A 17,469-nucleotide genomic window follows, 5' to 3' on the forward strand; every position below is an offset into this window, starting at 1 on the left:
ACATCCTGTATCACTCTTGTAACTCTTTGTACACAATGGTCGCGTGAGTGGCCCGCGTCATGTATTGTGTGGCCGACGCCTTGTATCATTTTTCTCTCTTTGTACACTATTGTAACACCCTTTGCAGTTTCCAACTTCAGGAGCGTTACAGTCGGTAAGCATGGCGGGTGAAGCTTTGGTCTGCGGATGCAACAGCCACCACGCCACCTGCAGGAATAAGTCAATCAGCATATAACGACTTGGCGCCTCGAAAGGACGGCTCATGCGCCCGTCGTCTTGGTGCCAACTAAACGTCGTTGCATGGTGTAAGCGTCCATTCGCAGTGTATACCTATTTTTCGGCTTGCTAGGATAGTTGCGAGGCGGGTCTGTCTTGTTAGTCTCTTCAGCTTGCTCTGTCTAGGTCGTGATTGGTGCCGGACGATGAAGCTGAACAGCGATGCGACGTTCCTTTCTTATGGCTATCACTAATTTGCATCTAGCGTAGACAGACTCGACCCACCAGATGGATGATTGACTGTGTATAAAGCAGCAGCTTGGTGCAGTTTGCTGGGTGACTTTGTCCTTCCAACTGCCAAGTTTCTCCTCCATCAAAATAGCCAACCTGATGATGAATGTTTTCTTTCTTGTTCTGTCCCTATGCGCCGTGGCTTCTGCCCAGGCGCCGATGAAGGTGTACGGCTGCTCCGGCCGTGGTTTCACCGGCCACTGCGAAACCTTTAGCTGCCCGTTTGAGGGCTGCTGCCAGCTGCCGCGCTTCTTCCAGACGAGCCTTGTCTCGGTCAAGTCGGCAGGCTCATATGGATTCCGTCTCTTCACCTCTGCTGGGTGCCAGTACCATTGCAACGATAATGACAACGGAAGTCGTCAAGTCGACAGCCAAGGCTGGGGTAACATTGGAGCTGCAGCCTACGCTTGCGTCGACGGTCCTTACTAAAAGGTGCCAGGGTTTCCACTCCTCCGAGAGGTATTTAAGATAAATATGTATTATTCAAGGCTTGATGCTAACGAGGATCTATTAGACGCGCGCTGAGTAAAGTATGGGCTGAAATGATTGATTGGTGTCGTCGAAAATGACAATAAAGAGATTGTCGACGAGACATCGCGATCTGACATCAACTGGGACCTGATATACCACGTCAGAGCTGTGTATTACGCTAGATGCGCTTCATTTGGCTATGCAATGAGAAGATGAAGTCGAAATTTTAGGTTACCTGTATACATACTGCTGGTGCCAACTTTGGATCGTCTAGTCGTCATTCCTCGTTTTCAGTATTGAGCGCAAAGCTCGAAACGACCATGTAAGAGGAGGCAATATTGTCATGTAAATCTAGTAGGTAATGTATTACTGATGTGCCGCAGTATAATTACTGTACGCTTCTGATTTTATCCCTAAGCGATGGACTTGCCGCAGCGCCGCCGACTATTGCTTAGTAGTTCGCTACCCGATGTTGCACGCGCCTCAGCCTTGCGAGCCGCGGCCGCGACCGGTCCTCTATCAAATAGCTTGACCACGAAACGGTTTTGTTTTTAACAGAATGAGCCAAACTTTGGCCAACAACATGTGTTGCATGGGTTGTAATGAAAACTTCCTACACCAAGCACATATTGTGGTAATTCATGTCAATATATGGATACTACAGACGGCTTAGCCGATACTCGGTATACTATATCGAATCAGGCCATCACTAAGCATCATTTGTCTGTCCCACGCCATACTTGTCTGATCCAAACTAAAAGGATCGCTGGTGCATATACATTAGTGCATTTAGTCTTAGCGCTGCGCCTGCATCCACGCCCTCTTTTTTTTTATTTTAAATCGAGTGTGTGCTGGAGCAAAAAAAAAAACCCCCAACTCGGCCGAGACTAGTTGGCCTAGTCTTGTGCGAGGGTGAGGCCAAGGCTGGGTTGGTGTCGGACGCCGCGGGCCAAGTGGGAGGGGGCGTGGGCGCGAACCAGAATCTCGGGACGGCACTACGAACAAGCGCCGCTCTGGGGCGAGCTAGCTTGAAGAGGCTTTGGGCAGCAGCGTTAATTCTTTGGTGCGACTAATTCATGTGTAACCGGGAAAACGGCCGCATGGCATTTTAGCGCTGGACATTTCAACAACAGAAATGTGTTGTGGTGGGGGCTTGTAAGTCCTGATGGGACTTTATTGATCTGGGGGAGAAGCCGATGGTTTCGCGGATACAAGGAGCGATTCATCTGATATAATGTATCTAATCCGTAATCAAATATTTCGTTTGAAAAACGGCTGATATGTTCACATCTTATACTACAACTTTATGAGGTGCTATTTGTAAATCTGCACCATAGCGCAGCACATTTGTTGGTAGTAGCCTTGTCATTACACAAACAGGGTCTTTTCGCATACTCCGAGCAGTGGGACTCACCATCTGATATTTGACTACAACACGGACAAAAAAGGATTCAAACACGTGCCAGCCACTTGCTACCAGCTAGTTTGAACCACTGGGGGCCTTTTAGCACGGCCTTTGCGATACAACCGCACTACCTGGCCATATACCGCCTCAGGGCTTCCTAACGATTGTGTATGCGTCTGCGCAAGGTGAACAATGGCCGTCGGCTGAGAAAAGCTCGTGGATTAACTACAGACTACTTTATTAAAAAGCAAGTGGTTAGTCGGAAAACATTCAAGATGGCGATGGCATGCCAAAGAATCTTGAGGGGAACTCTCGAAGTCCTCTTGAACACCTCAAAACTCCAACATTCAACAAACAGAATAGGAACTCGGGTCGCTTACCCAGCAAACTAAGCTTGTGCATCAGCATACAACTATAAACACATGAGACCCACGTACATGTCATTCCGAGCCTTTGCATATCCGATTTACTCTCACTGCCCTTCTCTTGATCTCAACCGGCCTTGATCGCCAACGGCGGCAGTGACCCCGATTACAACAGCTCCTGTATTAATGGGATCGCGCCAAGAAGCAGTCAATCGACAGTCAGGAAGACTGGTATGTCGTACTCACGAACAACAAGCGCGTTGAGAGCTTGGAAACAACGGTTCAACAGCCACGCCGTATGGAGATGTGGCGTCAACGCCGCAGCACCACCGCCGCTCTACTTGAGCGCACGCTTTCAAGACAATCAAGTTGGCGCATCTTCCATCAGCACCATCACCATCACCATAGAACAGATGCCACCGTGATCCAGTGCAGCCTGCTAAGCGCCTGGCGCAGGCCGACGCAAGCGCGCGCGCCCGCGCGAGCAGAGCCCTCAGCTGTCAGAAAGGAATGCAAACTCGCAGCAACTCGATTAACAATACAAAGACAAATTTGCCAGTCATTATGCTTCCAAAACGTGACTCGGAGTAAATTTCCCGGTGCCAAAGAGAGTGCATATGTCTCGTATCTAAACGCACGGTCCCCCGTCGGTCGTCAACAACAGAAACTTTGAGGATTTTGCTGGTTGGCAAGCCAAAGGGCCGTGGGCAATGGCTTCTAGCAACAGAGAATTTAGAATGCTACTGATCCTAGCAGAGCCCTTTGTGTGACCGATGAATAGCCATGTTGTACGCAATGACCTCTTTTGTCTAGATTAAAGCCTCACATTGTGGCTTGGTCTTGCCATCAGACGTGAGCTCGGTGAAGAAATGCGGGATTTGCACCTTTCAGGTCCTTGCTCCGTGCCCTATTCCAGCGCCCACAGAAAGCACTGTTCCATTGTTCATCTCTCTATTCATTCTGGTGAGGGGAAAAAAAAAAGGTGTAATTCAGCTGACAAGGATAATCCATCCACCTCTTCTCAACAATGATTTGCTGATTTTGAAGATTTGCTGACCGTGCGTCGAGCATCAATGTCCTTTTGTCTCTTCCCAAAGGGGGTGCGTATCAGTTGACCGAGGGCGGAATACCAGCACACACACACACACACACACACACTTGGCGCGCCACGGGAGGGGGGCAGTCAAAATGCGCGCCTTGCCTCCCACCCAAGACATCCCGAACCCCCTGGATCCCTGTAGCATCACCCGTGCTGTGTCTCTGCAGGCTCACGCCCTCCCCCTGCCCGCACACACAGCGCGGGGCCCTAGCCTCGTCTTCACTCCGGCACTGGACGGTGAGATTGGGCGGCAGGGTTCCACGACTTTGCCTCGGCTTTTTCTCGCAGCTCAAGTCCAGCAGATGCGGGGGTTTCATGTAACTTGACAAGGATCGCGATTAGAAAAAGAAAAAAGAAAAAAAGTAAAAGCAAAGAAAAAAAGGAAAATCATCCGCGCATTTTCAAGACGCGTTGGGTTGGGTGTGTTTTCGATCTTTAGTGCTGCGACATGCATTGAAATTTTTAGCCTCAACGTCCATCAGATCAGTCCATCAGGGCTTTTTTTTTTCTTTTCTTTCCTTTTGAGTTTCGAGCGTGTGACCAAGTTCCAGACCGCCAAATGCGGCATAATACCAAAAAGAAAGTCTTGCATGCTGGCATACTGGTAGACGATGATCCCTAGCCCTCTGGAATGTTGACGTCTTTTAGCCCGCATTGTTGCGAAGCATTTCTTTCCGTGTGCTTACCAGCAGCACACGCCCCCTAATTCCATCTGGGGTTCGTCCTTTGCCCCCTTGTTCCCGGTCAATAGTGCTCAGCTGCCCTGCCATATGTGCTGCCCCCCCCCCCTTGTGCATCACGTTCCCTATCAGTAACCCATCAGCCAACAGGGGAGACGGAAGGGTAAGTGGTGCTCGGTTCTTTTGCGGTTTAGGTAACGTGGTATGCAGCCGCCAAAAAAGTTCTCTGAATCGGTCGAATGTCATTGTCTCGCGATGACTGGCTCTTTCGCAGCGGATTTCCCTTTTTGAAACTTGACCGACCGCCCCCCTTGGAGTATCATTTCTTTGTTCTCTCCCCCATGACACCATTTCGTAACAACATAGTCAGGCATTGATATCCTTTCCGTCCTCTATTTTTTTCAAAGTCTCCACGCGCGCGTCTGCATATGCGTAGACACGTAGAGTAGCATGTTGTTACTCTGTTGGGACCATCGTTCGCTCGGCGACAGCATGCATGTTGGAACTCTTTCTTTTCCAAAAACTGTAAAACCATATAGTCAGCCTTTTCCATCTCGTCTGGGTATTTGCTAGTGCTACGATTTCTCGCTACTGCACGCCCCCCTATCCATTTTGTGGCAACTTCATCACGGTAGCACAAGGCCAGGACAAAGGCGCGCCGCCGCCGCGCCGGTATAGGGCTTAGCCTGTGTGCTCTTTGGCTGTACAGCCTACCGACCTGACGTTGGCCACTTGCCAGTAGTACAATGGATATCCATACACCTGCTTCTTGTCCTCTTGTGCAACGCACGCTAGAGCATCCCCTAACGTACGTGCATGTCGGCCTGTCAACGTGCGGTGTGGCCAGAAAACTTTGTTTCTCAGCTCAATCACACCGTGCATAGCCAAGGAGGGGGGGGGGGGGGGGCAGAAATGCGAGAGCCTCGGCGCAACAGCTGCAATGCATCTCAAAGTCGAACAAATGAATTTAATTTTGGATTAAAATAAAGGACTCGTCTCTTTGCCTGCAAGGAAGAATTCTGGGCCATTTTTTTTTATATCAACGCCCCGCTAGAGACAGCTACCCAAACTTACACTGCGATATCGTTGCACGACAACATCTTGGATCATCAACGACTAACCCCAGTCCATCAGGAAAAGCTGCGCCGCATCGTCGGACACCAAAAGACTAGTTCAATATGACTGATAACATTTTTCCCCCAAACTACGTTAATAGCGGCCCCCGGATCCCGCTAGCCAAGGCCGCCGCCGCGCGCGCGCCCCGATAGCGTCCGCCGCCGCCGCTGGCGCCGGTGCGTCGTCGTTGGGGCCTCTGCGTCGCTAGTTTGGCAACGACTATATAAATCTCCGGAGACTAGCATGGTAGTCAGACACATCGTACCATCGTACCAACGCTACCCAGATTCCGAAAGGAATCTGGGGTTTGGTCCCCTCTTGCTAAAGATTTAAAAGTGGCCGCCGTCAAGAGATGTTCCTGGCGCTAGACATGCAACCTCTCCAACGGTGTCGCACAACGTACGACTGCATCGCAACCATCAGTTACACAGTGCTCTTTACAGCAATTGATATACAAGACACTAGACAAAACCTCTTTCAGCTTTCCATCCCCCCCCCCCCCCCCCCTAAAGCGTACTGATCGACCAGTGGCTGGATGCAGCATCTGCTGACCGCATCCGTGGCCGTGCCGGTTTCAGTCATCACTCAGATCAGGTCACACATCCCTCTACGAGTCAAGTCACAATAGAGCACCGTAATGATTATGTAAAAAAATTGTTTTCGCCTCGTCTGCCGCTGTATTCATCTTTTCCCTTGTCTTTTTCATTTCAGAATAGCCGCCGCGAGGCGTGCGTCGCGTCTGTTTGCGCTGGACAAGAAACCTCCTACCGCTTCCAGTGGTCAAAGCCACGCGGCACCCAAGCGTAGAAAAAAAAAATCCGCCAAAAGAGTGAGTGCAAAGGCAAGCCCGAGTAAAGTCTTTCAAATCTTTGCCGCCCACATGCCTGGCGTCGCGCGCTGCTCAAAGGCAGGATAACCAGGCTCATCATATGTAATCGTCCCCTAAAAAATGTCCAAAAGTAAAGCATAGCAGGTGTAGTAAAGTCATCAAAGCAAGAGCAAGAAAAAACAACAAAAGTATCAAAAAAACAAAAAGACGTCAAGACCATGGAAAAAACAAAAAAACCTCGGCTCCAAGTCACCAGCCAGTGACACAGTGTATAAGCACAAAAAGCACAAAGGCCGCCTCTGTTCATTAAGTTGTACCCAAGTTTTCCGGTCGTCGCGTTTGCAAAGGAGAGTTCCGCCCTGTTGAATATAAAAAGAACCAAAACCACCGGACCGTCTGCCGCGTCCAAACTCCGCTGTCCACAAATACCACCATACTGCCAAGGAAAAGAGATCGGACAAATCAATGGCTCGAGTATCGTACCAACACCGCGAGGGAATTATGACCATGTTGAAAAAAATTCCGTATCGTACAGGTGCTTTTCCGACTAGGAGCTGCATCCGTAGCTCCGTCATCCCTGATGTTAATTAATGGCTAGGAGGTTGTGCGCCATTGGCTGCGCTTGTTAGTCACGCTACCAAACTCAATTCGCTCGAGTCGTCATCGACTTACATTGGCTGTACATGTTCTGGCTCGGCTGGCCGTAGGGCGAGTGCGGTTGGTAGTTGGGATACATGTGGCTGGTAGCACCGTATTCCGGCAAAGGCGGCTGGCCGACTCCCGAAGGGGGCGCAGGGTACTGATTCTGGTATCCTATGGGAGGCAGCTGAACCTGCCTGGACCCGGGGTAGCCTGGTGCCGGCGCGCCGTCGTGGCCAGGCTCCTGGCCACCATTCGCGGCAGCTTGGCTGCGCTGACGTTCCTCGTCGGCCTTGCGCAGCGCATCTTCCTCCTTCTTGCGAGCCTTCCACTCTTTGCGAATTTCTTTGAATTCTGCTAAGCGTCAGTAATTTCTTCGTTTTATTTCATGTATTTTATCCTTCGTCTTCCTGGTGGCGGGGGGTTCATTGAGTTTGCGGCTTGTCGCGTGGCGGCGCTAGCGTAGCCCTCGCGTGCCAGGCTAGGCCACACGCCTGCGCGCGCGTGCTGGTGGGAGCGCGAAGACAAAGCAAGAGACTTACCCTCTGGAGTGCGCTTCTGGCCATGGGATTGCATAGTAACGTGGGCATTCAGATGGTTTAGAGTGCCGTAGGCCTTTTCGCAGCCATTCCAACCACACTTGTACATGCGCTCGATTTCCTCGTAGCGACGTCGGGGACGCTTGTGTTGTTGGGCTCCGGGGATCGGGACGAACGAGTAGACCTGTAGGCAGAGAGCAAAGTGTTAGCGCGCATGGCTGATTCGGGGTCCAGAGTGGCGTCTTGGTGTCGCGCAATCGTCGCATTGGGTGCGTAGAAAGCGCGTCGAGGCGCATAGCATCGCGAGATGACGAGGAGGCGGCGTACCTGGTTCGGGCGCTGCTGAGGAGCAGAGGCAGGGGATTGTCCATAGACGGGATGGCCTGGGGTCAGAGGAGCGGCTCCATGCTGGGTAGCATAACCTCCCCATTCAGGCCTGGGCTGGGCATACATGTTAGAGTTGGGGTGAGAGTAGCTATGCGCCATGTCCGGGTTGGGCGCATAGGGAGAGTGCTGGCCGTAAGGATAGGTCGGACTGGGCTGGGCGATCGACGGATCTATAGGCACTTGGGGGTCAGAATTGATGGACGCTTGATGGTTTCGCCCATCCGACTGGGGCAGAGACGGACTGTTCTGTTGCGCCATACTGCCGGTGGAGGGAGACGAGGCAGGCTGGTATGCACGTTGGACGTGATCCGGGTAGGCAGAGGTCGATCTGGCAGGCGGCGGGTAGACACCGTAGTCGGAGGCCGGAGTGGCAGTCGCGGGATAGGCAGCGTCCTTGGGAGGAGGAGGGTAGGGCTGAGCAGAAGCGTGGTCTGCAGAGGAAGCCTCGGAATGTGCGTCGCCGCCAAAGTTACTGGGATAAGGCGAAGGTAGTCCTGTCTGCTGAGGAAAGTCGGAGGCGGTGCGGTCCATATAGATGGTGTCCAGGAGAAGGGAAGGGAACGGGAAGGAAGAAAAGGAAGGGTGGCTGGAAGATGGGGAAGATATCCGGATGAGCCACGGACAAGTACCAGCAGTAACGAGAAGTAGTCCAAAAGTCCTCAAGGCGTGGGGAGGGAAACAAGAGGAGTGTATTGACGTGTAGGCGTCGCGGTAGCAGGAGTACTAGCGAGTAGTAGCTTGGTACTAGCAGCGAGGCGGCCGATGGGATGGGTGTGTGTAAATGGTAAAGTCTGGTTTTTGTTTTGAATCGATGTCAACGGATGAAGACGAGGTTGCAAACGAGACGCCACGGCGTACGGAATTGCTGGGCTCTTGCGCAGAATGGACCAGCAGGCAAGAAATGAGCTGGGAAAGAGCAGCACGCGGCGGTCGAGAGAGAGATGGACGACGAGGTTGTTGTCCGGGAACGCTAGCTTTTAGCTTTTGGGTCGAGGCTTGCCGCGTCCGGTAAAGGCTTGGTCTAGCAGGAGGGGCTGGCTTTTCCAAAAAGACGCAAGGCAAGTCACGGAGTATGACGGTATGCGGTATTGCCTGGGGGGGAGGCCGTAGTGTTGAGTAGCGTCGAGGTAGTGCGTCGAGTTAGCGTGAGAAGTAGCGCCGGAAGGAGGGGTGTGCAGTTGAGAGCGTGTGTGTGTATGTGTGTGTGTGTGCTGGGCGAGCGACTGGCCGAGTCGGCAAGATCAGACCAAAAAGAGAATAGAAGAGGCTAGGTTCGTTCCTGGTCGTCCGGGGCGGAGGACGGCGCGGGTTGTTGGTGGCAGGTTTAGAGATGAAGCGGCGCTGTCGAATTGACTAGCTTGCGAAGATGGCGCGACGCGGGGGTCGAGATGAGAATGAAAAGGGCAGAGAGGCCAGGGCGCGTTGAACAGTGTTTGAAGAGAGTTTTTTGCGACGAGGCTGGGCCTGGATGGATGATTTTTTTTTTTTTTTTTATCTTTGCGATGGACGAGATGAACAGGCGCGCACAGAAGAGCAGGTGGCGCAAAAGCGGTATATGTTTTTTTTTTCTCCTGCTGGGCAGAGAGTGTGGCCGGCCCGGCTGGCAGTGGTGGTCCGCTCTCTCTGGGGTTTTTTTCTGGGTTGGCCTGAGGGCGAGGACAGACACACAGACACACAGACTCACACAGACAGCTCACTGGTTGAACGGACGGACGGGACTGGGCTGGAGAAGGGCGAGGCGAAAGGGCGAGGAGGAGCAGGCGATGTGTCTGCGTCTGCGCTGCGCTGTGGCTCCTGCAAGCCTGCTGGTGTGAGTGGGTTGGTTGGATGCTGGCAGGTGGGTGGGTGTGCTGAAAGCCGCCTCCAGCGCAGCCAGCCAGCCAGCCAGCAGCCCAGCCCACTGCACGACGCCTCTGGGAGGCGTGCCAGCAGAACAGCAGCCCTCTACCAGTACTGGTCTGGCACCAGCAGAAGCGTGCACTCAAACCCAAACAATTCAAGGACAGCGCATGCAACATCCGCACACAGACAAAGTTGCATCTTCAACAAGGGGGGCAGAGGTCCATTCCCGGCGCTGGACAAGAAGGAAAAACCAGGTTGCAGACGTGCCGGTAGCAGTACTGGTACACAGCAACTCAAGACAGCAGACGAGGGGGGGGGGGGGCGTGTGTCGGGGAGAGCAGGGGGGCACCAGGCCCCCCGGAGCCAGCAAGATCAGCAACCAAGGACGGGGGGCAAAACCTACTGTAGCATTTCGGCCCATTTATTTTTTTGAATTCCAATTCGCAGCCTTGGTTGCACATTTTCTCGATTCATCCGCGAGTACGGATACACAGTCGTCCAGTACCAGGAAAGCGCGGGGGCGAGCTAACAAGCCAAGCGTGCAGATTTGGTGAGGGGGGGGGCTGATTGCGCCAAAAACTACCTAATAACTAACTGGCAATCTTTAGTCAGATAGGTATGAAGGAGGGGAGGTGAGGGGGGGGAGGATTGGATGGGATTAGGGGGGGCGTGAACTTGAGCGCCCGGTCAGTTCCAACAGCAGCCTAGCGCCCTGACTCGAGAATGGGGCAAAAATTAGATGAATAAAAAAAAAGAGAGAAAGAATTGTAAGAAGCAAGATTAAAAGTAGTCAAGCTGAGTGATTGCGAAATGTCATTGGATGGCGTGTTGAGAGAGAGAAACAAAGTGGCGACAGCGCAGAGGAGGCTGAACGACCCAAGACCAGGGAGGTGGGAATGTGGCGCACGGCATGACAGGAGGGATGCGATTCAGCAAAACTGCCATGTCTGAAGGGGAAAAAAAAGAAGAAAAAAAAAAGGTATACGACACCGATGCAAAGATACGCCTGAATGTCACTACGTACCGGGACTGTGTCCAGGTTCAAACTCCTTGGCTGTCTGTCTGCCCTGTTCTCGTCCCGCTGCGGATTTCGCTGATTGGGGCGCCTGCGCAAGGGACTTTCGGGCCAGTTCTCTTGTTCATTGCATTTCCAACTGTTGCTTCTCGCATATGTATCCGTATTGCATGCACACACACACACACACACACACACACACACACTTCGCGGAATAGACTGCTTTGTTACACGACAGTCGTCCGTCGCTAGTGCCCAGCAAAAAGGGCTAGCTAGCCTCTCTTCCCCCTCCCCCCTCCCATCGCCAATTCTTTTTTATAGTGCGCAGCCCCATGGCTAGTGTCGGACGGGCTTGGTCTCTTTGCCTAGGAATTTTGGCGGTTAATCCCTTTAGCAGCGGCTGCTAAAAAAGACAATCGAAACAACGTCTGCAGTCTAGAACAACATGTTGGTGCTGCGCAAAACCGACAGCTAGCAAGAGACGTACTACTGCACGTGTCATCTGAATAATCTAGAAGCTCACAAGATGAAGAATGCCAAGAAGTTGAAATCAGGACTTGATGACGAAAACAAAATAAAAATATTCGCATTTGGCTCCTCTGAAACCCGCAGAATTTTTATTTATTTTTATTTTATTTTTTTGGAATTTCATCTAGCCAGCCTTTGCCAGACAAAGCAAAAGAGTGCGCTCGCCGCTCGCGCGCGCGACGGGAGCAGCTGCAGCCGACCAGGCAGGGGGGGCGTGTCTCCGGAACGGGAATATGAACGAAGACCAAAGCTCTGATTGCTGCCTCGTGTTATTACGAGCTCCCAGGTTGTCTTTCAGCACGTCCAGGTACTTTTTTTTTTTTTTTTTTCTGTGCGAACAAGGGGGGGTGTGTGCGGCTCACTTCCACCTACTCTTCCCCACACGAGGCTTTGTCCTGTTCTGGGCTTTTACTCTCCGTGGAAAACAAATTCCAATCACCGTCGCAGCCCAGTCAGCCAGCCGGTGGAGACGTCCGATTGTATCTTTTTCATGAAGAAGAAAATTTTCCACATATTCTTGCTGCCTTGGTTATAGACGAGATTAACAAAAGGACCCCGAAAAAAAAAAGTATTTGCAATTATTTCCCAATGGCTTGCTTGTCAAGAGTCAGGAGAACACCCTCCATCTCATTGGTGGCTTTTTCTTACTTTTTCTTTTCTTTCGGTACACGAGTAATTCATCTATTGCCTCCTTGGTCTCTGAAAAATGCATCTCCGTAATTCTGGGCTAAATAAAAATACAAAACCTCGGATTCATTCAAAACGTCCCACGTCACGGGCATCTCTTTGCAGTTCTCGCCACTGCCCAGAGTTCCATGGACAACATGCCTGCCGGTCATTTCAGCCTTGCATTGCAGATGGAAAAATCAATCACAGGGTCTCCCTGTATTCCACAAAGCTGATCGCTCATCCCGTGTGACGTCTTTCATTGTTGAATTCCCGTCGAGGTGGAGGGGTCGTGTTACACCTCGGCACCCATATCCCCTTCTCCTCTTCATGTCCTCCTCCGCATCGTCATCCATCAAACTGGTGGTTGTCAACTCCTTTGCTGCTGCTGCTGCCGCCGCCGCCCTACCAGTTCATGCAACCCCAGCCCCAGACTTTGGTCTAGTCTGCTTTGTCCGCCAGCCAGCCATCCATCCACCATTTTTTCATCTCGCACTGACTGACTGGTGGTGGTGGGTGCATGGCATGTCACGCTGCCTGGTCGGTAAGTGGGTGCGCCACCAGCACATGTCTCTCCGTCTCTGGAGTCCCAATCCTTGACCACGGCCGCCGACGCGGTCCTAATACTATCCAGTCAATCCAGTTGGACAGCCATCTGCATCTCCATCAGCTTCTCTCGCGACTCCTGCCAAGCGACGTCGGGTCATCTCATCCCGTTGCCAATCCACTGTCCGTCCCTATGTATGCCGCATTCCACTGCCATTGCCCTTTCCTTTCAGGGCGCCCAGCTCCTTGAGCTTCACGCCCAATGCCACCTCTCAACACCAATTGAACGTGGCTTACAAATGTGTCGTTGATCTCTGTCACTTTCTCTTACGTCTTGGTTAGATGACCCCATGGCCAACCCGGTCATCATATTTGTCCTCTTCCTGGTAGCTTCATGGCGTCTCGCCCACATCCACCACCGCTTTGTTCTTAATCTTGCTCGACCTCACCAAGCCAGTCAGCAAGCCCAAAAAAGCCCCCAACCCACGCGTTCCCAGGCGCGTCCACCCCCGGCTCTCGTCTGCCCCTCCCCCCCTGCAACTAGTTGCTAGGCTGTTTGGCTATACCCAGTACTGAGTATGTGCATCTCAAGCAGGCTTCTTCCACAGCCAGCACTCCCACGTCCCCATCTTGCTGGCCTGCTAGCTGGCCTCTCGGAGTTACTGCTCTCCTTCAGGCCCAAAACCCGGACGGAGCCCGCACCACGACGCGTGGGCACGTCTGGTCTGGCTTGTGCACCGCTGCGTGGCGTTCTGGCCTCTCTCCGTCATACTGAACGAACCTTGGCACCTTTGGGCCTCTCCCCCAAATTTCTGCAGACTGCGGATCCCTGCTCCCCAGTAGTGTCGGCCGAGTCCTCTGAATGCCCCGGGCTGAGATGCTCCGGGCCACACTAAAATTTCCCTCTCCGCCTGCCGTAACATCGGCTTGGCCTCACCAGTCGCATACAATTTGTACCTTGGAGCCCGCTCTTGGCTCCGGTCTAGTTGCAGCTCAGTCGTGTGTCTTGTGCCTCCCGTTCCTGGTGTCGCATCCTGTTTCTTCTCTTTTGCTTCTGGCTCCTGTCTCTGACTCAGTACGTGACTGAAATAGCATCCGCACGAGTAGCCGCTTTGTGCAGCCACGCTCGCGCTGCCTCGCACTCAGACCCCTGGGCTTTCAGATCGATTCATAAATGTATAAACCACAAATTAAAATAGAGCCTGCATACTAGTAGTGCACAGTCCGTGCGGATGGCCATGTTTGCCCCGACTGGCTAACGTTACAGCCCACCGCTCGCTCGCCTGTCTTCATCTGCAGCCCAATCTCCTACATCAGAGGGGCCAAGAAGACGGAGGCGCTAACACTTGCCTATCACTATAACCCTCCAGACGTTCACTGGTGACTTGTTCAAACGACTGTTGTTCCCCGCCTTCACTAGCCGAGTCGCCAACACAGCCCCTGCTTTCACGACTACTCGTGGTTAGCTGCCAGGTAGGACAATGTCAACGAGTAATCGACACAAGAGTAAGCCGAGATGCGACGAGCGTAAATTCATTACTAGCGGCCAGTGTATCGAGTCCACCGTCAAACCCCCGTCCAAAGTGCGCAGTCGGCTAGTGCGCCTGTCTTCTCTCATGTGTTGAGTAATGTCAAGGCAGGAGCGAGCTCCGTCCCGTGCAGGCTCGGGCGCCCCCTGCTGAACCTTGCTATAGGGTATCTCATTGCTGACTTTTGTAACCGTATGCTGAGCTACTACTCCGTAGTAATCCTCTAGTTACTTGACGCGTCCCGTCGTCGTCGAGACCAACATCGGACGTCTCCCGCTACCGATCTGGCGTTGTGAACAAACTTTATGTTCAACGCATGTGCAAGCCTCGCCTAGCGGGAGCCGCTACGATCCTGACAACCCTAGCAACAGACGCTTGGTTTTAGTGAGTGGGCGACGATGTCGAGCCCATCGCCTGACAAGGCCAACGGCGCTCCAATCGCATCCCCAAAAGTAGCTCAATGATCTGCGCTCTTTTTTCCATGTCAGAGACAGGGCCATCACAGCAGTTGGCAGCCGCTCTCCACCTATGCTCGCTGCTTTGGTCGTGCTGGGGCATGGAGGGTTTTTTTTCCTTCTGGCGGTGGGCCGGGGTGGCTTATTGATGGATGGACATTGGCTGCACGTTTCCGGCCTGCTGCACGCAAAGGCGTCAGAGGACTGGACAGAGCAATTCCCGTGCCAGTCGGTGGATTGAAAGACCGAAATCAGGTGGGGGGCGTGGACAGGATCATCCATTGACCTGGCGCATGTCTGTCACCTGTGCAGCCATTTACTTACCTGCACCTGAAAGTCGGTCAATTCGGTCGCTCCGTAAACGGAATACCGACTCAAAGTCGACAATGACCGTTGGCCCTGGTCGCCTGGCTGAGCCGCCAGGTCTAACGCAGATGTCGCTGTCAGACGACAATAGCACCCAGGACAATGGCACACTAAGGCTTCCCCTCGCACGCTCGATCGGTCTAGTCTGAAGGGGCAAGACGCAGTCCACGGTGCATGGCTAGCCTCAGGATTGGTGCTGAAACTTGGGACGAACCGCGGAGTGCGCCAGCGCGATATTAGGGCTTCCGCTGGGTCCTCGGAGGTCTCCTAGCCTCGTCGCTGGTCTACCGTTCTTCCCAGCGGTCTAGTGGCGCGGCGATCCGGGCACTTGGATTTTGGATCGCATACGCCTGGCGCTATTTACAGGCAGATTGGTGACGAGGTTAGCACAGTAAATCGCCCCTGCAGGAGATTTTGGTCACCATTGTGCCATGCGGCCACCATCCACCAGACCATGACATGACTTGGCTCAGCGTCAACGGCGACCGGGCTCTCGCATCAGCGGAGAAAGAGAAGGAGAAAAGACACTCATGACACTCATGTCACTCATCAACCTCGGCATGTCGTAATGAAAACGAGCACTGGCGAATTTGGAAGCCGATGGGTCGGGGCGGCCGAGGATCAAGCAGCCGTGCAGATTTTTCGGTTTGCCCCCATCGAGAGGAAAAGCAGGCTTGCAGAAGCAACCTGCCAGTTCGGGTGGGCAACAGCCAGCGGACCTAGGGGGCCCCCTGTCAGCCAGTCACATTACCAATCCATGCTCCAGCTGTCTGGTCCTGGACTTTTGGTGGTACAGGTCTTGGGTGCAGCAGGTCTCTTGTCAGTAGGTAGGTACCTAAGTACCTGAGGTACCTATGCAGTATTTTTGGTGGTGCATACACTGGTTACAGGTATCTTTCTGCCACTTACAGAAGGGCCAGGCGCCTGCAGCTCTCACTCCCGTCGCTTGGTGGCATCGGCAGCTTCCACGGAACTGGTCTCTTGACAGAGCCGCCTCCGCCTGCTGCCGCTGTCTCTTCCTCCGCTGCTAACTGCAAACGAAGAGGCCCTCTTTCAGTTAATCAAATCTACTCATCCATTTCTCCAGCCATCCATCCATCCATCCAGTTTTTGCCTGCCGATTAATCCGTCAATCATCGTCTCTCGATTACCTCCTTCTCAGGTCAATACTCCACTGTCCACCACTTCAACAGCCTGGGGTGCTTCTAGCAATCCCTCCAGGCGACTCGCTGCGCTGCCCCTCCCCCCCTCTCGACCAAGTCCCGATTGTCTGTCACGCTTTCAACACCCGGTGGCCCGTCCGTGCTTCAATGTCAATGGTAGTTGGCATCACATCCCGCCTCCTTCTTGGCTTCGTGCTTCGGTACACAGAGGCCGTCCAGTCACACTAACTAACTACTGCTACTTCCGCGGGGGCGCCGATGCATGTCTGATGCAAATCTGGAGTGTCAGTGCGAGCCACAGGCCACCAGGACCAAGCCCCAGATCTGATTCCAGACGCACGCTTGCTGGGCCTGCGCCGCTAGTCTGCTACACTCTGCCATTTCTGAACTGGGCGCTCAGTGTTGTGTCTCGATGCATTCGTCGCCCTGCTCGACCTATTCCCGGCCGTCAGCAACCTGGCGCGTCGGCTTTGCTTTTTGACAACCCGGGAGCTGGGCATCGCATACGACCGAAGGCCGATCTCTTGGTCTATTAGCCCTCCGTCTAATAGATGAAAAGTACTAACAACATATGGCATTTGCGCATCATGTGTCCAAAGGATGCCGCATGTTACCTTCTGCTACAATGTGCGGGGGGGCTTTCTGCAATGCCACCGCGCGCGAGAGCCAAGCCGTTGTTCCACGCAATCGGGGGGTTGTCTGCGACTTTGCAGCATGTCAGGACAGCTCGACTGCCACTGCCGGCATGCTTTGTGCGCCCCCCTCTGCAGCCCTGTTGCAGCTGGCATGCATTGTCACTCTGGCTGCGCGTGCCTTCTTCTGCACAACGCCATCCGCCACCGCAACCATTGCCTCCGAGCCTCGGCTCTGACTACAACCCATGCGCTCAACTGCCAGCGCCTGCCGTCCTGCATCCGTGTATTTATTTCTTGCCGCTCACCGACATCAGCATCGAAGCATGACCGTAGCGGGGTGTCGGCGATCTGCAAGGTGGCTCTGGCTCAACGGCTTCTGCGAGCTTCCTGTTTCAATGTCTGCGAAACCACCCCGCACCTGCCTTTCCAACTTGCGCCACCGGATGCACCAACCTGATCCTACCATCATCAGCACAGCAATGGAAAACTGCTACCTCTGCCAAGGCTCAGCATAAACCGCCGAAGAAGGACCTTATTGATTTCGTTGTCTACGTGCGGATCGCGCTGCGACTCCTACTCCCACCGCCCTGCCATTGCTAGGCAGCCACGGTCATTCACGCTTCAACCCGTTGTAAGCGTATTTATAGCATTCGCGCCTAGAATCTACTGGTACTTGGCCTGGCAGGT

The 17,469-nt window shown here is 53.3% G+C and overlaps 3 protein-coding genes across 3 annotated transcripts; 2 read left to right on the forward strand and 1 right to left on the reverse strand.

The window, feature by feature from the left end:
* Window positions 1–666: 666 nt before the first annotated feature.
* On the forward strand, window positions 667–1,433 carry LMH87_010794 (uncharacterized protein; the record flags this gene model as incomplete). The annotated part of the gene is made up of 5 exons (XM_056199829.1): window positions 667–889; window positions 947–966; window positions 1,022–1,032; window positions 1,273–1,300; window positions 1,362–1,433. 5 exons carry the CDS (start codon window positions 667–669, stop codon window positions 1,431–1,433), a joined length of 354 nt encoding a protein of 117 aa, XP_056051740.1.
* Window positions 1,434–7,059: 5,626 nt separating this feature from the next.
* LMH87_010795 (uncharacterized protein) lies at window positions 7,060–8,568 on the reverse strand (the record flags this gene model as incomplete). Its single annotated transcript, XM_056199830.1, has 5 exons — window positions 7,060–7,088; window positions 7,145–7,465; window positions 7,654–7,834; window positions 7,978–8,207; window positions 8,280–8,568. The coding sequence occupies 5 exons, from the start codon at window positions 8,566–8,568 to the stop codon at window positions 7,060–7,062; spliced, it is 1,050 nt and encodes a 349-aa protein (XP_056051741.1).
* A 6,202-nt stretch (window positions 8,569–14,770) lies between these two features.
* Window positions 14,771–15,133, forward strand: LMH87_010796 (uncharacterized protein; the record flags this gene model as incomplete). The annotated part of the gene is made up of 1 exon (XM_056199831.1): window positions 14,771–15,133. The coding sequence occupies one exon, from the start codon at window positions 14,771–14,773 to the stop codon at window positions 15,131–15,133; it is 363 nt and encodes a 120-aa protein (XP_056051742.1).
* Window positions 15,134–17,469: the final 2,336 nt, after the last annotated feature.

This window comes from Akanthomyces muscarius, chromosome 4, assembly GCF_028009165.1.
Source record: "Akanthomyces muscarius strain Ve6 chromosome 4, whole genome shotgun sequence".
Taxonomy (NCBI): Eukaryota; Fungi; Ascomycota; class Sordariomycetes; order Hypocreales; family Cordycipitaceae; genus Akanthomyces; species Akanthomyces muscarius.